At 34.8% G+C, this 22,657-nt stretch overlaps 1 protein-coding gene across 3 annotated transcripts in view; it reads right to left on the reverse strand.

Moving 5' to 3' along the window:
- Positions 1-22,657, reverse strand: part of CSMD3 (CUB and Sushi multiple domains 3) — a gene marked incomplete at both ends in the record, with an annotated part of 1,095,706 nt that overhangs the window by 637,848 nt on the left and 435,201 nt on the right. For all 3 annotated transcript variants that reach the window (XM_081258479.1, XM_081258478.1, XM_081258477.1), the window contains 2 exons: positions 1,338-1,462; positions 22,048-22,135. In XM_081258479.1, coding sequence (XP_081114605.1) covers positions 1,338-1,462; positions 22,048-22,135 — 213 coding nt within the window. The remainder of the gene's footprint in view (positions 1-1,337; positions 1,463-22,047; positions 22,136-22,657) is intronic.

Below are 22,657 nucleotides of genomic sequence, written 5' to 3' on the forward strand. Positions count from 1 at the left end.
CATGAAAGCTTTACTTGAACCTGAGAAAAATCTAGGCTCTCTGTTCTTCTTACTCTGGGTTGCCATTGTCAAGTGAGTGGAATCTATCTATTTGCTTCCATTTTATTATTTTCTATTCCTTCTTTAATGCTCTGAAATCTTGCTTCTCTCCCCAAACTATGAATAGTCTTTCTTAAGGGCTTTGTCATTTTACAGACATTTGGGCTCAGGTGAGTGACTGGATCTCTCTGTGTCTTACAATACTCATTCCTAAAATGGAGATAATAATGCCTCCATTGGTTTGTTTTGAGGATTTAAATGAGTCAAAGTATATGTAGTGGTTAGCACAATGTCTGACACATAGTAAGTGCCTAAAAAATTAAGCCTATGATGAAATCTCCTATACAATTCCATCTTCAGTGTTTTTATACTTATTAACAGGGTAACATTTTTCTAGTCTCATATAGAGTTGAATATCAACTTTGACTCCTTCTTGTCACTTTCTCCTTCCATATCCAACTAGTTGTCAAATACTCTTTTTCCCTTTATGACAGCTCTGAAATCTATCCCTTCTCTATTCACCAGAATCTGTCTGAGAGGACTATACAATACAGAGTGTGGCAACTCAGTGAAAATGTTCCCTGAGGGAGATGAAGAGCTAACGGAATTTTGAGTACTAAGACACTGAAATATGCAGAGATGTCATTATTAAAAATAACAACAACAGCAACAAACAAGCGACAAGAGAGCCAGTAAGCCAGAATGAGGTGTTCATTTTCAAATATAGCTAAATAAAGTTTAGAATAAAGAGGCCTCATTTAATTTATATGAAAATATTTAATTTGTAGGAAGGTGGTGGAAGTAAATCTTATGCAATTACTGGTAATATGAAAAGCCAGAGCACTCATTGATTTGTCTTAGTTTAAATTAACTAATTATAGAACAAGTGCTCCACCTCCACTGCCACCAACATCACTACTATTGGACACATAAGCAATTCAAATGGCAAATCATACAAGTGGAGGTGCAATTATGGCTTAAAAAATTTATATCCACATCAATGACTATACATGGTAATTCATGATTAAAAAAAAAGTCCAACAAAGTTACCACTGCCTTGTATTACATATTTTAAGATTCCAATTTGTTGCTATATGATTATTAAATTGGGAACTCCTTGGGAATCTGACACACTGGTTTGCATATTACAGACTTTCAACAAATATTCTTAAATACATGAACTAAATTTTTCCTGCATTACAGGTCAAAGATTCAACTGAAATTTATACTCAGTGGAATGAAGTTCAAACTATTAAAATGTGTTAAGAGAGCACTTTTATTTTAAAGACTTTTTTTACCTTTACATACAGGCCTGTGATCACTCCAAGCAGCAAAGACTTCAGCTATCCGTTGACAGGTGATGCTCTTAGCACCCTGTAGGACATAATCTTCATCACAAGAGAACTGCACAGTTGATCCAAGGCTAAAATTGAGCAAAGGATTAAAAAACAGTATTAGAAGAATATAACATAATGGTTAGGCTCCAGTTCTACTGGCAATATCCAATAGGTCAAAAATGTTCCATAGTGACAAAAAAGATTTTTCTTTTTAAAAACCAAAATATGAAAATATGATTTGTACAAATATATAATAAAAATCACAAACAAGAATCTACTATAAATCAATAACATGCAGGTATTTGTAGGAATTGCAAAAAGCTCTCATCAAGTTTAATTAACTTATTATTAGTTGTAGAAGCCAAGGTTAAATAATTTACTCCATTTCCCATCTTAAGTAGGTGGTAAATGTGAAGCAAAAAGTGGACTTTCTGACTTGAATCCCAGTGCTTGGGTTCATACCACATTATAGTACTTCTCTAACAGGTATTTATATGTGTATTTACTTGGACACATATATGTCCATCCAGAGACACACACATATACAGTTAGGGCTGTAAAACTGTGCTGATTGTTTTTTAGATAAAATTCACCTAGCATTCTTATTCCTGATCTTAGAGGAAACACTTTCAGTTTTTCACCATTGAGACCATGTTGGCTGTGGGTTTGTCATATATGGCCTTTATTATATTGAGGTATATTCCCTCTATGCCCACTTTCTGAAGAGTTTTTAACATAAATTGGTGCTGAATTTTGTCAAAAGCTTTTTCTGCATCTATTGAGATGATCATATGGTTTTTATTCTTCAATTTGTTGATGTGGTGTATCACATTGATTGATTTGCATATATTGAAGAATCCTTGCATCCCTGGGATAAATCCCTCTTAATCGTGGAATGTGATCCTTTTAACGTATGGTTGGATTCAGATTGCTAGCATTGGGTTGGCCAAAAAGTTCATTCAGGTTTTTCTGTAACCCCTTATGGAAAAACCTGAATGAAAATTTTGGCCAACCCAATATTTCGTTGATTGTTTTTTGTGTATATGTTCATCAGCGATACTGGCCTATAATTTTCTTTTTTGTGGTATCTTTGTCTGGTTTTGGTATCAGGGTGATGATGGTCTCAGAATCAATTTGGGAGCATTCCTTCTTCTGCAGTTTTTTGGAAGAGTTTCAGAAGGATAAGTGTTAACTCTTCTCTAAATGTTTGATAGAATTGGCCTGTGAAGCCGTCTGGTTCTGGACTTATGTTTGCTGAGAGTTTTTTTAATCACAGTTTCAATTTCAGTACTTGTGATTAATCTGTTCATACTTTCCATTTCTTCCTTTTTCAGTCTTGGGGGATTGTACCTCTCCAAGAATTTGTCCATTTCTTCCAGGTTGTCAATTTTATTGGCATATAGTTGCTTGTAGTAGTCTCTTATGATCCTTTGTATTTCTGTGGTATCATTTTAACTTTTCCTTTTCATTTCTAATCTTATTGATTTGAGCCCCCTCCCTTTTTTCTTGATGAGGCTGGCTGTTTATCAATTTTGTTTATATTCTCAAAGAACCAGACTTCAATTTCATTAATCTTTTCTATTGTTTTCTTCCTTTCTATTTCATTTATTTCTGCTTTGATCTTTATGATTTCTTTCTTTCTACTAACTTTGGGTTTTGTTTTTCTTCTTTCTCTAGTTGCCTTAAGTGTGAGGTTAGGTTGTTTATTTGAGATTTTGCTTGTTTCTTGAGGTAAGCTTGTATAGCTATAAACTTCGCTCTTAGAACTGCTTTTCCTGCATCCTATTTGTTTCGAATCATTGTGTTTTCATTGTCATTTGTCTCTAGGTATTTTTTGATTTCCTCTTTGACTTCTTCAGTAACATATCATTTAGCATCCATGTGCTTGTGATGTTTTACAGTTTTTTTTTTTCTGTAGTTGCTTTCTAATCTCATAACATTGTGGTCAGAAAAGATGCTTGATATGATTTCAGTTTTCTTAAATTTACCAAGGCTCACTTTATGGTCCAGCATGTGATCAATCCTGGAGAATGTTCCATGTGCAATTGAGAAGTATGTGTATTCTGCTTCTTTTGGATGGAATGCTCTATAAATATCAATTAAATCCATCTAGTCTAATGTGTCATTTAAGACCTGTGTTTCCTTATTGATCTTCTGTCTGAATGACCTGTCCATTGATGAAAGTGGGTTGCTAAAGTCCCCCACTATTATTGTGTTACTGTCAATTTCTCCTTTTATGGCTCTTAGTATTTACCTTATATGTTGGGTTGCTCCTATGTTGGGTGCATATATATTTACAAGTGTTATATCTTCTTCTTGGATTGATCCCTTGATCATTATGTAGTGTCCTTTGTCTCATAACAGTCTTTATTTTAAAGTCTATTTTGTCTGATATGAGAATTGCTACTCCAGCTTTCTTTTCATTTCCATTTGCATGAAATACCTTTTTCCATCCCCTCACATTCAGTCTGTATGTGTCCCTAGATCTGAAGTGCGTCTCTTGTAGAAAGCATATATACAGGTCTTGTTTTTGTATCCATTCAGCCAGCCTATGTCTTTTGGTTGGAGCATTTAATTCATTTACATTTAAAGTAATTATCAATATGTATATTCCTATTGCCATTTTCTTAACTGTTTTGGATTTGTTTTTGTAGATCTTTTTTCTTCCCTTCCTCTTTTGTTCTCTTCTCTTGTGATTTTATGACTAACTTTAGTGTTGTGTTTGGATACTTTTTTCTTTCTTGTATGTGTATGTATTGTAGATTTTTGGTTTGCAGTTACCCTGAGGTTTTGATATAGCAGTCTGTATATAAATAATAGTGCTTTAAGATGCCGGTCTTTTAACTTCAAATGCATTTCCAATATCCTGAATTTGTGCTCCCCTCTTCTCCCATTGCTGGTTTTGATATATTTGTGTGCAGATGATTTCCTACCTTTAATTTACGTTTGTCTTTACCAGTGAGCTATTCCATTTGTAATTTTCTTGTTTCTAGTAGTGGCCTTTTCTTTTGCACTTAGAGAAGTTCCTTTAGCCATTTGTTGCAAAGCTGGTCTGGTTGTGCTGAATTCTTTTAGTTTTTGCTTATCTGTAAAGCTTTTGATTTCTCCGTTGAATCTGAATTAGAGCCTTGCTGGGTAGAGTATTCTTGGTTTTAGGTTCTTCCCTTTCATAACATATTGTGTCACTCCCTTTTGGCCTACAGAGTTTCTGCTGAGAAATCAGCTGACAACATTATGGGAGTTCCCTTGTATGTCATGTGTTGCTTTTCCTTTGTTGCTTATTAATATTTTTTCTTTCTCTTTAATTTTTGTCAGTTTGATTACTATGTTTTTCGGTGTGTTCCTACTTGGGTTTATCCTGCCTGGGATTCTCTGGGCTTCCTGAACTTGGTTGGCTGTTTCCTTTCCCATGTTAAGGAAGTTTTCAGCTATTATTTCTTCAAATATTTTCTCAGGTCCTTTCTCTCTTCTTCTGGGACCCCTATAGTGCAAATGTTGGTTCATTTAATGTTGTCCCAGAGGTCTCTTAGACTGTCTTCATTTCTTTTGATTATTTTTTCTTTATTCTTTTCTGTGGCATTGATTTCCACCATTCTGTCTCCCAGCTCACTTATCCTTTCTTCTGTCTCAGTTACTCTGCTATTGATTCCTTCTAGTGTATCTTTCAATTCAGTTATTGTATTGTTTATCTGTTTGTTTGTTCTTCAGTTCTTCTAGGTCTTTATTAGACATTTCTTGCATCTTCTCAATCTGTGCCTCCATTCTTTTCTGAGATCTTGGATGATCTTCACTATCATTACTCTAAATTCTTTTTCCAGTAGATTACCTATTTCCACTTCACTTAGTTGTTCTTTTGGGGTTTTAACTTGTTCCTTCATCTGTGACATATTCCTCTGCCACCTCATTTTTTCTAACTTTCTGTGTTTGCAGTTTCCATTTCACAGGCTGCGGGATTATAATTCTTCTTGTTTCTGCTGTCTGCCCTCTGGTGAATAAGCCTAAGAGGCTTGTGTTGGCTTTCTGGTGGGACGGTCTGCTTCCTGCCCACTGGTGGGTAGAGCTAGATCTTGTCTTTCTGGTGGGCAGGGCCTTGTTCAGGAAGACTTTAAGCAGCCTGTCTGCTGATGGGTAGGGCTGTGTTTCCACCCTGTTGGTTGTTTGGCCTGAGGTGTCCCAGCACTGGAGCCTACAGGCTATTGGGTGGGGCCAGGTCTTGGGGAGGAAATGGTGGCCTCCAGGAGGGCTCACACCAATTAGTATTCAACAGAACTGCCGCTGCCCATGTCTCTGTCCCCACAGTGAGCCATAGCTGCCCCCTGACTCCACAGGGGACCCTCCAATACTAGCAGGTAGGTCTGGCCCAGTCTCTTATGAGGTCACTGTTTATTTTCCTGGGTCCTGGTGTACACGGGACCTTGTGTGCACCTTCCAAAAGTGGAGTTTCTATTTTCCCCAATCCTGTGAAATTTCTACAATGAAACCCTTCTGCCTTCGAAGAGAAATTCTCTGGGGGCTCCTCCTCCCATTACCAAATCCCCAGGCTGGGAAGCCTGACATGGGGCTCAGGACTTTCACTCCTGTGAGAGAACTTCTGTGGTATAATTATTTTCCAGTTTGTGGGTCTCCCACCCAGCGGGTATGGGATTTGATTTTATTACAATTGTGCCCCTCCTACTGTCTCATTTTGGCTTCTCCTTTTTCTTTAGATGTAGGGTATCTTTTTTGGTAGGTTCTAGCATTGTTTTTTGGGTTTTTTTGTCTGTGGTTGTTCAGCAGTTATTTGCGATTTTGTTTTTGTAAGAAGAGATGATTTCACATCCTTCACTCTATCATATTGCTGGCAAATTAGGAGAGATCCTTAAATATATATTTTTATTATAGCTTTTTTCAAAATATTGTCATTTAATAATATACAGAATAAAATACATGAAACAATCTTATTTTTTATAGATCTGAAATTACTATTAGTATACACAAAATATCCCCACATTACACAAGCAGAAATACTTTCTTTATCCATATTTTATTCATCAAAAATTTTGTCTTAAATGGAATATTTTAATATATTTCTAAATATGTATATTTTAAATTTTATTTCAATGAAATATTATGATGAGTTAAATTATTTGTAGCCTCAAACTATTTCTTGTATCACTTTTTCTTTTTAATATTTTTACTGTAACATTGGAATAACAGCTTGTTTTTCCCCTCCAGTAATGAGGAAACAATGAGGATAAAGCAGACAAAGTATAGATAAAGTGCTAAGCTCCTCAGTAAGTATGTACAGTGTAAGGACTAAGGTTTGTTATTTGTGTTCTCTTTTAAGATTGCCTACCCATGTCAAGAATTTTCACAACTCATATTTCCTAAATGTCCTATCAGCTTAGATAAACATACTTGGAATAACTTTCAAAAATCTAGGCTTACTATTTCTTCTATATATTTATGCAACTTAAAGTAGACTTTTTAAAATTAGAGCTAGTTTTATTTATTTTTATTTATTTTTATTTTTTTGCGGTACGTGGGCCTCTCACTGTTGTGGCCTCTCCTGTTGCAGAGCACAGGCCCTGGACGCACAGGCCCAGCGGCCATGGCTCACAGATCTAGCCACTCCGTGGCATGTGGGATCTTCCTGGACCAGGGCACGAACCCGTGTCCCCTGCATCGGCAGGCGGACTCTCAACCACTGCGCCACCAGGGAAGCCCTAGAGCTACTTTTAATATGATGATATTGTCCTGTGCAATCTGGGCCCCATGCAACAATAGAGTATTTATGCTTTCATTGCTCTTTGTTTTCAGACATAGGTAATATGCCTTTTATGGAACTCTGTCAAAGAGGCCAGAAACAACCTTCCATAGAGACAATGATAGTAATGATAAGTCTTAACTGTACTGGTCTTGAAACATAACACCAGAGGAAGGCTGCAGTACAAGTTTACTCGAATTCAAATCAGCAAGCTTTTCTTATGCTCAAATTCAAATAAGCAAGCTTTTCTTAAGCATCTAAACTGTTTTTGACTTGGTGATGAAATACGTAATAAGACAATACGTGCCTTCAAAAAACAGAATAAATTCCAGTATTGTGGTAAGAGAAGCACACAGTGAATACCATTCAAGCCATATGATCCAGGACAGCATTGATACAAGTTATGGGAAACCAAGGAAGAAGAAAGTCCATTTGAAGAATGGATAGGATTCTTATAGTCAAACATATTCTAGGAAGAGAGAAAAGCATGTGCTAAATTACTGAGCTGATAAAGTGTAGAGGCATTTGGAAGAACAGTTTGCCTTAAGCAAATGGTTAGTTTCAGGAAATAGTAGTTTGTGTTTTTTTTAATGTTTTTTTCTAAAAATATGCATCACACAACTAAAATGATTTTTGTTCTGAAGAGGCACATTTAGCAGTCTGTAACACAATATGGTAGAAATAGAAATATAATGTCAGAAAGTTAGGTTTGGACTGTATTAAGGAGAAATTTAAATGCTAGAATGCAAATGTATAAGTGAGGGGGGAAGAGCACCAAATTGCAAGCCATAAGCTCTAAGTTCAAGGCATACTTTTATTACTGCTAAGTGTGCAAACTTCTGGCATACAAGTTTACTTATTAGCAAAATAGCAATATTGACACATACAATGTTTTAAATAGTAACAAAATAATGACATGAAAGTTCTTTTAAGTTAATGTATGCTATATGTATGTGTGTGATAACTGATATAATTTCTTAATTCAATGAGCCATGGGAGATACAAGTTTTTGATCCGGGGTAATGTATCAGTAGCTATATAATAAGAATCTTTATCTGAAAGCCAAGTGTAATACATCTTGCAATAGAATAAGAGACCATTGCATTCGCAATGGTGAGAAGTTTTAAGCGTATAAAGTAGGATGGAGGCAATATGAATTGAAAATAACACGATTGAAGAAGTAGAATCAACAGGTTGCAGGATTTGGAGAAAGAGTGAAGATTTTAAAATCTGAATTCACTGAGAAAATCATAAGAAAATAAAAAAGAGAAAGAAAAAGCTCTATTTTATCCTGGGTACTTCACTACGCAATTTTATGACTGTTAGATAAGCTAGTCCTTCACTAAAACAGTACAATTTGGTGTTACTCTTTCCATTTTTATTGAAAAAGAAACAGAACTTTGGGGAGAATAAAGAGCTTCTCTAAGTCTAATAAAAGAGTGGCAGCATCTAAAATTAAGTCCAATTAATTCCAAATTCCATGCTCTCTCACTCGTAATGATGTATATGTGTTGTGGAGAAAAGACCAGTTCAATTGTTTTAAGTTAAAATAATAAATATCTAAATCTCAGAAGAATGAAAATAATAAAGACCTGAGAGAAACATGGAAAGTCATAATTACTGAATCCTTCAGAAGTAATGCTATTCTTAAAGCTGAATATATAGTAGAAGAGGGGAGTTTTGAAGATGGAACACTGAGGAATGTTTACTTTTTAGGGAATGGGAGGAGAAAGTGAATTCCTCAAGAAAAGAGTGAAAAATGGGTGGTCAGAGAGTAAATTCACGGAAACCAAGATATTTTTTGGTCATTGAAAGACCCCAAAAAGAGATCGCAACAGTGACAGAAGGGTCAAGGGAAATGAGCAGTGAGAAAATTAACTTAATTTAGGGATGGAAAAGTCATTAGTAATTAAGAGATGATACAAAAAGTCAGATTACAAAATATTAGGAAATACCTATGTGGTGAGGAAGGAAGTGCCACATGTGTAGGCTACTCTTCAGAAGATATTTTGTGGGAAGAGACAGAACACCTTTGAAGTTTCTATTAATGACGTCTTTGCAATTATCAAAGTTAGATATATAAATGAGCATACAAACCATATTTACAAATCTCATGCTAGGAGAACGGGTGAAGATGGATCCACATTTAAAAGTGTGATAGATTTACATCATGATAGTCAGCCTTTCCTTATTATAGTTGTGTTTTTTTTTGTTTTTTTTTGTTTTTTTTTTTTTCTTTTCTTTTTGTGGTATGCGGGCCTCTCACTGTTGTGGCCTCTCCCGTTGCGGAGCACAGGCTCCGGACGCGCAGGCCCAGCGGCCACGGCTCACGGGCCCAGCCGCTCCGCGGCATATGGGATCCTCCCAGACCGGGGCACGAACCCGTATCCCCTGCATCGGCAGGCGGACTCTCAACCACTGCGCCACCAGGGAGGCCCTATAGTTGTGTTTTAATATTACCAGATGAGAAACATATTCCCTGCTGTTTCAATCCCAAGATTTACCAGTGTTTTAATAATCCAAATGAAAACCCAAATTTTGGATCCAACATTATTCTTTGCTCTCAAGAAGACAAATTCATGTCCCTACTGGGTGACATCTCTTGAAAGGAAAAGTATCAGACAAGGCCTTTCCTGCAGAAGTAAAGCCTGTGAAACTTAAGAATCTCAGAGGCTGAGCTTTCCCAGACATTTAGTTATAATTTTAAAAGACATTTAAATTTTTAATTTATTTTTCAGCATAGAAACTGCTGGCAGCTTCAATATCTCTTTGGCAGCATTTCTCCCTTTAAAAGCCTGTTATGCTCCACAGGAATTTCAAATTAGAAAGAAAGCTTTTAAAATTTCAAAACAGATTCTGGAACTCTCACCTTGGAGATTAAAGCATAAAATGGTTAGTAAAAATACAAGTCGATAAGATGCCATACTTTCCCAAGGATTTTCTTATATATTTCCTCAGTGATTAAAAAATATTGATTTTCTACATACAAGAATGTTTCTGTTTTAGCAACTGCTGCCTATAAATCATTTAGTTTTATGATGAGTTTGAAGTCCTGCTATAAGGTCATATGATCAGAGAAATTAATGGAAAAATTCTGAAGCTGCTGTTGTAAGCCATTCAATTCACTACAGTTATTGAACTCTCTTCATCAGGCATACAGAAATATGAATAATCTTATTTCTGATTCCAAGGATTTTTACACTTAGAAAAGTTTCTACAAGACAAGGGAAAAAATATTTTAAGTACTGTAATGAAGATACACACAATGCTGGAGGAGTTAACCAGATTGTAACAGATTGTGGAAATAAGTAAAGCTTTAGGAAGGAGGATTTTAAGTGAGTCCTTGAAGAATGCATAAGATGACACAGGCAAAAATGGTGGGATAAAATATTCCAGGAGGAAGAAACAACAAAACCTAGTGGAGAAGTCAGGCAAAATCAGACATATGTGAGGCAAACTATGTGAGGGTAATTTGTCACCATAAAAATATTTTTGGCAGGGCTTCCCTGGTGGCACAGTGGTTGAGAGTCCGCCTGCTGATGCAGGGGACATGGGTTCGTGCCTCGGTCTGGGAGGATCACATGCCGCGGACCGGCTGAGCCTGTGAGCCATGGCTGCTGAGCCTGCGCGTCCGGAGCCTGTGCTCCGCAACGGGAGAGGCCACAACAGTAAGAGGCCCGCATAACGCAAAAAAAAAAAAAAATATTGTTGGCAGATATATGTGGCAACACTGGATATATTTTGAGATGTTTTAAATGCCAAAATTGAGTAGTTTGTGAATAAGTAGTCCATAGGAAAGCTCTGCTGGTGTTTGAGTTGAAAAAAAAATTATTGCAGATGTTTTTGGAAGACTAATGTGATAATAACTTGTACACGGATGAAAAGAGAAAGAATCTGCAGCTAGTAAAACTGACACTGAATTACCTAACAATGTTTGAAAAGGGTTAACTACAATTGTGGCCATGGAAACTGAGATGGGGAAGATGTTCTTATCTGTCAAAAAATACATGTCTCAATTGAAATATCTCTTTTCCTTCCTTCTAAAGTTCTCCTTCTCAGAAATTACTGCCATGCCAGGAGAATTAAATGTTTGAGGTTATTATATCAATATTCTAGAGAAGTATTTTAATATATTATAGTAAAAAAACATATGCATGTATGTGTGCATGCATACAGATATATATCACTCAGTTCAAAATATAAAATTGCTTGTATGTTTTTGTTTCATTTTTAATAGACTTTATATTTCAGAGCAATTTCACATTTATTAAAAAAATGCAAAGAAAGTACAGAGGTTCCTATATGCACCCTTCTTCCCCCCCAACACACACATGCACACACAAACACAGTTTCTTCTATTATTACCATCTTGCATTAGTGGGGTACATTTGTTACAGTTGATGAACCAAACCAATATTGATACACTTAATTAATTAAGTCCACATTTATACTAGGGTTCACTCTTTGTATTCTATGGGTTTTGACAAATGCATAATGTCATGTATTCACCTGTACAGTATCATACAGAATAGTTTCACTGCCCCAAATGAGTTTACCTACCCATCCCTCACCCTCTTCCTGAGGAACTTTGTTCTTCAATATCATGTAGGCTATTCTGGGTCTTTGCCTTTCTATATAAATATTAGAATTATTTTGTTGATGGACACAAAATAACTTTCTTGGATTTTCATTGGGATAACACTGAAGTTATAGCTCAAGTTGGAGAGATCTGACATCTTACTAATATTAATTCTTCCCATACATGAACCTGGAATATTTCTCCATTGATTTAGATCTTTGATTTCTTTAATCAGAATTTTGTCATTTTCCTCATATAGGTCTTGTAAATATTTTTTTATATTTAAACCTAAGTCTGTCTTTTTTATTTTTATTTTTTGGTGCTAATGTAAATGATATAGTGCTTTTAATTTCAAGTTCCACTTGTTCATTGCTGGTATACAAAAAAAAACAATTAACTTTTGTATATGTATCGTAAAACCTTGTTATTATCACTTACTAGTTCCACAGGTTTCTTTGTTGATTCTTTGGAACTTTTTACATAGACAATCATAAAATCTGCAAGAAAAAAGTTTATTTCATTTCTTCCTTCCAAATTTATAAACCTTTTATTTCCTTTTCATGTCTTAGTGTATTAGCTAAGACTTTCAGTATGATGTTGAAAAAGAGTGGTGAGAGGGGAAATTCTTGTTTTGTTTCTGATCTTGGGAAAAAGTTTCTCACCACTAAGTATTATCATGTTAGCTGCATATTTGTAGTAGTAGATGTTCTTTAACAAATTGATAAAGTTCTCTTTGCTCTGTAGTTTTCTGAGAGGGTTGGATTTTGTCAATTTTTATTTTATCTTCATTCTATTGCAATGGTGATATGATGTTCTTTTTTAGCCCACTTATGAGATGACTTGAGTTCTGAATGTCAAGCCAGCCCTCTATACCTGGAATAAATCCCATTTAGTCATGCTGTATACATCTTTTAATACATTGTCAAACTTAATCTGTTAATATTTTCTGAAAAATTGTGCATCTATGTTCATTGGACATATTGGTTCGAAATTTTCCTTTGTAGCAATGTCTTTGATTTTTGTATTAGGGTAGTGAGGACTCGTAAAATGAGTTTGAAAGTACTCCTTCTATTTTTCTGGAAGAGACTGTAGAGAATTGGTATCATTTACTCTTTAAATGTTTCTTAAAATTCACCAGTGAATCAATTTGGGCCTGATGTTTGCTATTTTGGAAGGTTTATTTTTAAATTTATTTTATTTAAAAAAATTTATTGGAGTATATTTGATTTACAATATTGTGTTATTTTCACATGTACAGTGAAGTGAATCAGTGAATATATGCAATCATTTTTTTAGACTCTCTCCCCATATAGGCCATTACAGAGTACTGAGTAGAGTTCTCTGTGCTATACAGTAGGTTCTTATTAGTTATCTATTTTATATATAGTATTGTGCATATGTCAATCCCAATCTCCCAATTTATCCCCCCTCCCCGTCCTCTGGTAACCATAAGGTTGTTTTCTACATTTGTGGCTATAACTTCTGTTTTGTAATTTAATCTGTACCCTTTTATTAGATTCCACATATAAGTGATATCATATGATATTTGTCTTTCTCTGTCTTACTTCACTCAGTATGACAATCCCTAGGTCCATCCTTGTTGCTGCAAATGGCATTATTTTGTTCTCTTTTATGACTGAGTAATAGTCCATTATATATATATATATATGTACCACATCACCTTTATCCATTCCTCTGTTGATGGAAATTTAGGTTGCTACCATGTCCTGGCTATTGTAAATAGTGCTGCAATGAACATTGGGAGGTATGTATCTTTTCGAATTATGGTTTTCTCTGGGTATATGCCTAGGAGTGGGGTAGCTGGGTCATATGGTACTTCTATTTTTAGTTTTTACTGTTCTCCATAGTGGCTGTACCAATTTACATTCCCACCAATGGAAGGTTTTAATTATTGATTTAATTTCTTTAATAGTTTTAGGTCATTTCAGATGATTTATTTCTGTGAGAATTTTATAGATTGTGTTTTTCAAGAAATCCATCAATATAACCTAAATTATCAAATTTGTAGGCACAGAGTTGCTCATAATATTTATTATCCTTTAATATTCGTGGATTGTATCTCTTCTCTTACTCTCTTTTCTCTTTCCCTCTCTCTCTCTCTCCCTCTCTCCCTCTTTGATTAGTCTGTCTCTAGAGATTATCAATTTTATTGATATTTTCAATAAAACTACCTTTTGGTTTTATGGATTTTTCTCTATTAATTTCTTGTTCACTTTCATTTATATCTACTCTACTTTTTACTATTTTTCATCTTTGTATTTAATTTGCTCTTTCAAGTTTTTGTATGCCTTTTAAAAGTAATATTTTTGCTGTGGTATTTATAAAATATTATGAAAATAATATTTATATACATTATGAAGTGAAACTGTGTGTATGCCTACCTAGTGTTCTGTCTTGAAAATGCTTTATATAGTCTAAATCTTGAAAGATTAGTGATTTCATAAATTTCTTAAGATCCCATTTGTTTAAAAAAACAAGTATTTATTGAGTGGCTAAAACTTAATTTCAGTGAAGTTGATACTGTACCAAACAAAGCCCATGAACGGTTACAGCCAATATTCTAGTGGAGCTTGACAGAAAACATAAAAATAAAATACATATACATTACTTCAGGGGTGATGAGTACTATAAAATAGTGTAAGATAAACGAATAGAAAAGGCAATGCTATTTTATTATAGGATGGCAGGTAACATATGAGAAGTTACCTGCTTCAAATTTCAAAGCAGTTTTAACTAGGCTTTGCAATGTTTAAGTAAAAACAAACAAACAAACAAAAACACCACAAGCAAAAACTTTTAGAAGTACTTTAATTAATCCCTTTTCTCCTAGCCTCCGAATTTATAGACCAAAGGACACTGACATTTTGATTCTAATCAATCAATCTATATATTTTTATTTATGGTTTTGGTAGTTTATTTATTGTATTGAGTGACATTACACTGAAACCTTGAAGCCTGCAGGAATTGTTAGGGATTTAATCAAATCTGAGCTAAAAGAATAGAAGTGGCAATGGATGAGGGCTTGGACTCTAGAGATACTTCAAAAGAAAAATCAGTGGTTTTTCACCTCTGAGAATGATGTTCACTGTGGATTTGTTGTTCATGGCTTTTATTATGTTGAGGTAGGTTCCCTCTAAAACCATAATTTGAAAAGATACATGCATCCCAATGTTCATTGCAGCACTATTTACAATAGCCAGGACATGGTAGCAACCTAAATGTCCATCAACAGAGGAATGGATCAAGAAGATGTGGTACATAGATACAATGGACTATTACTCATCCATAAAAAAACACAAAATAATGCCATTTGCAGCAACAGGGATGGACCTAGAGATTGTCATACTGAGTGAAGTAAGTCACACAGAGAAAGACAAATATCATATGATATCACTTATATGTGGAATCTAAAAAAATGGGTACATATGAACTTATTTACAAAACAGAAGTAGAGTCACAGATGTTGAAAACAAGCTTATGATTACCAGGGGGTAATGGGGTGGGGAGGGATAAATTGGAAGATTGGGATTGACATATATACACTACTATATATAAAATAGTTAACTAATAAAGACCTACTGTATAGCACAGGGAACTCTACTGAATACACTGTAATAGCCTGTATGGGAAAAGAATCTAAGAAAGAGTGGATATATGTATATGAAACTGATTCACTTTGCTGTACACCTGAAACTAACACAACATTGTAAATCAACTATACTCCAATAAAAATTAAAACAATAAAAAAACACCCCCCCACAAAAAAAAAAAAAAGAATCAGTGGTGTTTGGTGCTATAAACAACTGTTCCTAGTTACCTGTCTGCCCCTCACCCCCACCCTGCCCCTGGCTGCTTATAATTACTACCAAGTTTCAAGTTTGGTTTGCTAGGAAATGGTGTTTCCAATTTAAAAAATCGAAAGCCACCCTACTACCTAAATAATTTTTGTGTTATAAGAAAATAACATTGCACTTGAAAATAAGACCTGAATTCTAGTCCAGTGCATAAGAATTGCTTTCCCTAGACCCTATGCCAATACATTCAGGGGCTGCTATAAGATTAACAATGGTGATTGGCAAATCTTGAGAAATTGTCTTGGTAGAGTTTTTTAAGATATGAGTAACAGAGAAAAACATGTTCTTAACAGCTAAGAAGCCAATAAACGAAAGTTTATTTATCTTTATGTATATTTGTGTGCTTAGAAGCCAAATAATTTTAAGATTAAAGAAACACAAACATTTATAGATGAAATCTTAATAAATGCAGCTTATAAACAGTTTAATGTTCTGTTATTAGAACTTCCATTCATTCGTTTTAAAAATCGTCTATGGTTAGGTCCTCATCAATTTTTCATACTTACAGATGGATTAGGACTCGTTTCACAATTTTTCCCTTCTTCAGAAATGATCATTTATGGAAAAGTATGTTAACAAATGAGACATTTCTGGTTGTTTCAGTTTTAGCTGAAGCCCCAAGGCTGATAAATGAGGATATGTGCTCACACATTCTAAAAGAGGGGTTTCAGAACATTTGTGTAGAATTTGTTAAGGATGTATTAAAAAAAATTCATTCAAGATCATTAGAATAACACATAGCTTAGCTCCAGAAAGGATGTATCAGAAGATTTGAGGATACCAATTAATGAAAAATTTGCAAGTATAATTTCTTTGGAGGGAATTGGAGCATTTGAGTGGGTGGTCCCCACTCCTACCTCAACCCAATTAGGAGGGAGGCTTCAAGAAGACAATTCAGTGAGTAAAGAGGCACTAAATGGTTGGGGAGACTGACGTCTTACACTTACCTGGATGTTTGCTAAATTGCAGAAATGTGTGAGCCCTGGTACCTCAAAGAACTGGAGTATTACATAGATAAACGGGTAAAGGGCACCAGGAGAGATTGCCATGAGTTATTTTTGTGTTTTTTGCTTCTTTGTTGTTTGTTTGTTCAAATATTTATGGGGCAGGGACTGGTGCTTCAATCCAACAACCAAGCCTGCTTCCATATGTAGAAGTAGTGATTCATCGTGTACCTGCCTAACAGAGGCTAATTTTCCTTTGAAATGATAGGGGTCCAGTAACAGAGAGTTAATTCAAGCCCTAACTAAATGTATATTGCTTCAAAATAAGCTGACACAGTATATCTTTCGTCAATGATTTCTATTCCTTTACCTGCTTTCCCTTTTCTTATTCTTTGGGTTGCTTCCCATAGCCTTTTATATAAGAATGATTACCGTTTTATACTTTTTTAAACACACAAAAAATATTTCTTTCCCTTCTGAAACAGATTAAAAATATTTTACCTGCTATTTCTGAATCGGTCTTGTTTATAGCTGAAACTGAACTTGAAAGATGATCTAATCCACTTATCTTGTAAAGGACTCCCAACCTATAACTCTGCTTGAAATTTTCTTTGCTCCACATCCATGTTTCTGTTTGTTATGCCTAGAAGAATCACTAGAAATTTCCTGAATGCACTGAATTTTATCATGCCTTTGCACAATCCTTTTTATGCTTGTACCTGGGAAGCTTAGTAATTCTAGATAGAAATCATATAACTAGGCAGATTCATTATCATCAGTCTCAAAAGGACACTCAAAATTACTTAGCAAGGTAATATTTCTATATCAAACTTGCTCTCCCACTATTGGGTAATGACTATTTCCAGTTTTTCTCTCAAAGTTCCTCTCCCATCAATTCCCATCTCTCTCTCTCTCATTTACATATATATATATATATATATATATATATATAAATTTGATGGTCTTGCTTGATGCAGCCTTCCCAGAGTAAAAGTATTAAATATAGGCTCTCTCATTTTCCCTTCACAAAACCTCTTTTTTGTGTGTGTGTCTTCATTGGGTCTTCGTTGTTGCGCATGGGCTTTCTCTAGTGCAGCAAGCAGGGGCTTCTTTGCGGTGCGCAGGCTTCTCATTGTGGTGGCTCCTCTTGTTGTGGAGCATGGGCTCTAGGAAACGAGGGCTTCAGTAGTTGTGGCACGTGGGCTCAGTAGTTGTGGCTCACAGGCTCTAGAGCACTCTTCCTGTTCTTGGGATCATGTTTATTTTCTCAGAAAAAGTTATGTTCCTTTACTTATACCCACTAGGAATCTTTCCTATGATCAGTAATTTCCTCTCTACAGGATTATTTGTATCAACCAATAAACATGCTCTGGTTTCTTGTATCTCTAAAAAGAAAATCTCTTTTGACTTCCTAATGACTATAGAACTGCTCCATTATTCTTCTGCTTTATGCAATTTGATGTTCCAAAGCTATTACCTATCTGAACTGTCTATTCACTCTTCAGCTTATTTCAATTTGTTTCAACCTCTGTCACTCCAATGAAATCACTCTTGCCAACAACCTTCATGTTGTCAAATTTAAGAGACAGTCTTCTGTCCTCATCATTTTCAATTGTATTCAAAATTCCTGACCCCTTTTAAAGGACTTCCTTCCCTTGCTTCATTCATGCCTATTTCTCTTGCCACTCGTGAGAATGATTTGATAGCTTCTTAAAATCAATCTTATCATGAAATAACATAGAACTCTGGACTATGTCATAGATTCTCTCGCCATTCTACACTGTCTAACAGATGTCATCTATTCATGCTGCTTTAGGATTCTTAATAACATCTACATACTGATATTTCCTTGCTATCTCTGAACTTTAATTATGTTCACCTATAAACTTAACATACCCACTTGTAAATCTCTAAGTCATTTGAAGTTTACAATCTCTAAACAGAACTCATTTTTTTTCCCTCAAAACCTCTGGACTGGGGCTTCCCTGGTGGCGCAGTGGTTGAGAGTCTGCCTGCCAATGCAGGGGACACGGGTTCGTGCCCTGGTCCGGGAGGATCCCACATGCCGCGGAGCGGCTGGGCCCGTGAGCCATGGCCGCTGAGCCTGCGCGTCGGAGCCTGTGCTCCGCAACGGGAGAGGCCACAACAGTGAGAGGCCCGCGTACCGCAAAAAAAAAAAAAAAAAAAAAAAAACCTCTGGACTTCCACACTTAATTAAATATAATTATTTACCCCAATTTCATGATGTTCAAGCTGAGGAAATGAGGGATCATCCTTTTTTGTTTTCTTACTTTCCACATCAAATATCATTGGACACTGAGAATTTTGAGTGTCCAAGACCCAAAAGATATCTTGAGTTTGTCTAGTTCACTGCTATCACCATAGTCTAAGTCTCTACCACCTTAAACCCAGACTGCTGCATTGGCCTTCTAACTAAAACTTGTTTTCTTCAATCCATCTACCTAAAGTATAAAGCATGATGTACTGAAAATATAAATTGAACCAGCTCTCTCTCTCTCAAAACTCTTTACAGCTTCCCATAATAGGTAGGTGACCTACATGAGTGAAGAAGCCTAGGGGTGACCACTGTGAACCAGAGAGTTTGCTTAGCCTAAAGGGAACATCTGTTAATTGGTGCCAGTAGATGTTGCAATGAAGGCACATTGGTTTTACCTGCCAAATCTAAAAAGGAAATACAAAAATGTGTGTGCACACGCACGTGTGTGTATGTGTGTGTGTGAAATCTCCTGATTTTTAAACGTTGACTCACATATTTTAAAAACACTGTGTGCTTAAAACAAAACATATCTTCAGTGCAGATTAAGCAGAATTACTGCCAATTTGCTTCTTCTGAAGAAGAGATCTGTTTTCCCTACATCTCCTCAACTTCATTCTATAGCTTTTCTATTGTATTCTGTGCTTTTCTTCAAGTTACATTCTATAATTTAGATTCTCTAATCTTTATTTTCCTGGAATGGATCATCAAGCTCTTCCTCAGTGTGAGGCTCTTCCTTTCCTGTAGGCTAGAGGCATAAAATCCTTCTGGTATCAATGAATTTAGTGGGACCTTCTTACACTGGGTGGATTCCCACTCTGACATCTTTATCCTCTTTCACAGAAGCTTGATTTTTTTTTTTTTTTTTTTTTTTTTTTTTTGCGGTACGCGGGCCTCTCACTGTTGTGGCCTCTCCTGTTGCGGAGCACAGGCTCCGGATGCACAGGCTCAGGGGCCATGGCTCACGGGCCCAGCCGCTCCGCGGCATGTGGGATCTTCCCAGACCGAGGCACAAACCCGTGTCCCCTGCATCGGCAGGCGGACTCTCAACCACTGCACCACCAGGGAAGCCCAGAAGCTTGATTTTTTCTTTTATTTTTTGACTTCACAGTACTTTTTAAAATTTGAGATTCATTTAATTGTTTATTGTATTTTTTTGCCATTAAATTTGAAGAACTATGGGGGGCATGTACTATGTCTGCTGTTAAGTGTTTTATTTGTTCCTGGTACAAAGCCAGTACATAATAGGTAAACAATATATGTAGACAATGAATGTATAAACATATAAATGGTCTCTGGATTTCTCTTCCTCTCTATACCAGATTCCAATCATACTTCATAACCCACCTCAACATTTACCTCTGTGACCCTCATCTCCTAGCTGCCCAAAATACCATACCTCCTCTGTCTCCATGACATTTCACATGTTCTTAAATTATAATGACTCTATTATATCTTAGCCTGACTGTGAGCTTCTTGATGACTAACATCTATCAGGGTCCTGAAACATGACTGTAAGATAATCTTATGATTTGAAATCCACTAAAAGGTAATTTAACTCACTATATTCCTATTAAGTCTATTTCTAATAAACATATTTTTGCAAAAAGTGAGACCAAATAAATATTAATATTAATAATAACTATTTCATTTATCTTATCATACTATAATAGAAGTTAGAATTAATTGAATACTTATTTGTCTTAAGCTTTATGATTACTACCATGCATACGTTATCTCATGTAATCTTTCCCTCAATCCATGAAACAAGTATTATTATCCTCATTTTTAGATCTGACGAAACCAACTCTTGGAGAAGACAAGACAGTTTATTGCAAGGATGGGATGTGAATGAAGTTTGGTTTCAAAGCATAATGTAATATACTGATTAAAGGGTCAGGATTTAGAATCAGGATGTAACGAGTTCAAATTTCAATTCCATCAAATTATTAGCTGGATAAACAGAGTGTCAGTTTTCTTATTTGTAAAGTGGGAATAAAATAATAAATACCTTATAGTATTTTATAATAAATAAAGAATACGTGTAAAAATACTAAGTAAACGGTTGACCACTCTGCAGTCTAAGAAATATCATTTTTAATTATTGAGGTTGAGAGATTTAGTTGATTTTTAATATAGTCACTTACTTTATTAAGATCAGACTGACTAGTTTCCCAGGTCTTTTGAATTTCTTTCTAGTGTGATTTTTTCAAACATTATTATCCATATTAATTATCAGGCTAGTTAAAGAAAGTTCTGTAAAATTTTTAGAAAATTACAATTTTATTCATATTGAACTAATATTGTTTTACATTGCAAGTATACCAAAATATAACTTTAAGTCAACTTGAATGATCCACGGGGACAAAATTTTCACAGGTCTTTATTATAAGAACTATCTTTTATTCATAGGGATATTCTTTAGCACAGCATTTGTCCTTTATACAAACAATATAAAGAAGAAAAGACTGTAAATGTGTGGTATGTGTACCTATAACCATTATCATTTTTTAAATTTAATATATCATGAATATTTTGTGAAAATAAGTATTTGTGAATGTTAACTAAATTATCGCTTACTATTTTATAGGATTTTTTTGTATCTTTTATTTGTAAAATGTTACAGAGGACTAATGAAAGTTCAAGATTTTTAAAAAAATATTGTTTGAGAGTGTAAGTTAATGGCTACCATAGTCTACTACATACATTTTCTAGGTTGTAAGTAAGCTAATTTCAAATTTTAAAATAAATACTAATTTTAAGATAGAGATAAAACTTATTCAAGTTACATTTACTTCTAAAAATTACATATAAAATGTTTATAGAACATTTGCAGGAAGGTTTCACAGGTAGTACCTCATATGAAACTCACCATTCTATGTGGTAAATTTGATATACATGTTATAGAAGAGGACACTCAGGCATACAGGATTGAATAACTTACCAAAGATCAGACAATTAATAAGCAATAGAAGTTGAATTCAAACTCATGTCTTTCAAATCAAATCCCATGATTTTTCACTTACTACATGACAACAGATTAATCATTTAAAAGCCAAAAAGTATCCTAATAAATTTGATTAGTCACTTTAAAATAATGAAATATTATTAATGGTAACACATCAATGAAATCTAGCTGCCACACTTTTAAGTCACCAGGTCTTCATCTCCATATTATTAGTTATATTTGAAGTTAAAATTAAAATAAACCTTAAGAAAATAAATACTGAAATAAACAATTTAAAATCTTACCTAAAATCTGATCCAACTCTCTTCCCATTTTCTGGTTCTCCCGGATCTGGGCATAAATTGGAAGCTGTTTTAATACCTCCCTCATTTACTGGAACAACAGGAAAAAGAAAAGAAAAAAATAATCAAAACATATATGATTAGAAAAACAAGGATGATATTCATTTAAAGTTGTACATAAAATATATTCTTGTATTTTGTTATTGTAACCACTATAGTTTATATATAGAAAGTTAAATATAGTTTGATAAACCAATAATGAGGACAAAAACATTTTTTTCTATTTGTGGACATATAAGAAAGTAAGTTTCATGTTCCTATTCAATGACTTACTAATCTGAATATTAACACATTAACAATTAACACTTTATTTTTAATTACTATCAAATAGTGAAATCTCTTGTAATGCACTCCCAGGGTATCAGTGCCAGAGTTTCCATTAATTATTGTCAGTAGAGAAGTCACCACCAGTTAGGGCAGTGTCGTTTGGGTACTTATTATTTTTAAAGTTGCAACAGAAAAATAAGACCCTGTGGAAAAAAGTTTAAGGTTATTACCACTTTTTATTTGGTATATAACAAAGAATTTAGTCTGCCAATGTGAAAGTAAAACT

The sequence above is a fragment of the Mesoplodon bidens genome (assembly GCF_964165515.1).
Source record: "Mesoplodon bidens genome assembly, chromosome: 16".
In the NCBI taxonomy this organism is placed as follows: domain Eukaryota; kingdom Metazoa; phylum Chordata; class Mammalia; order Artiodactyla; family Ziphiidae; genus Mesoplodon; species Mesoplodon bidens.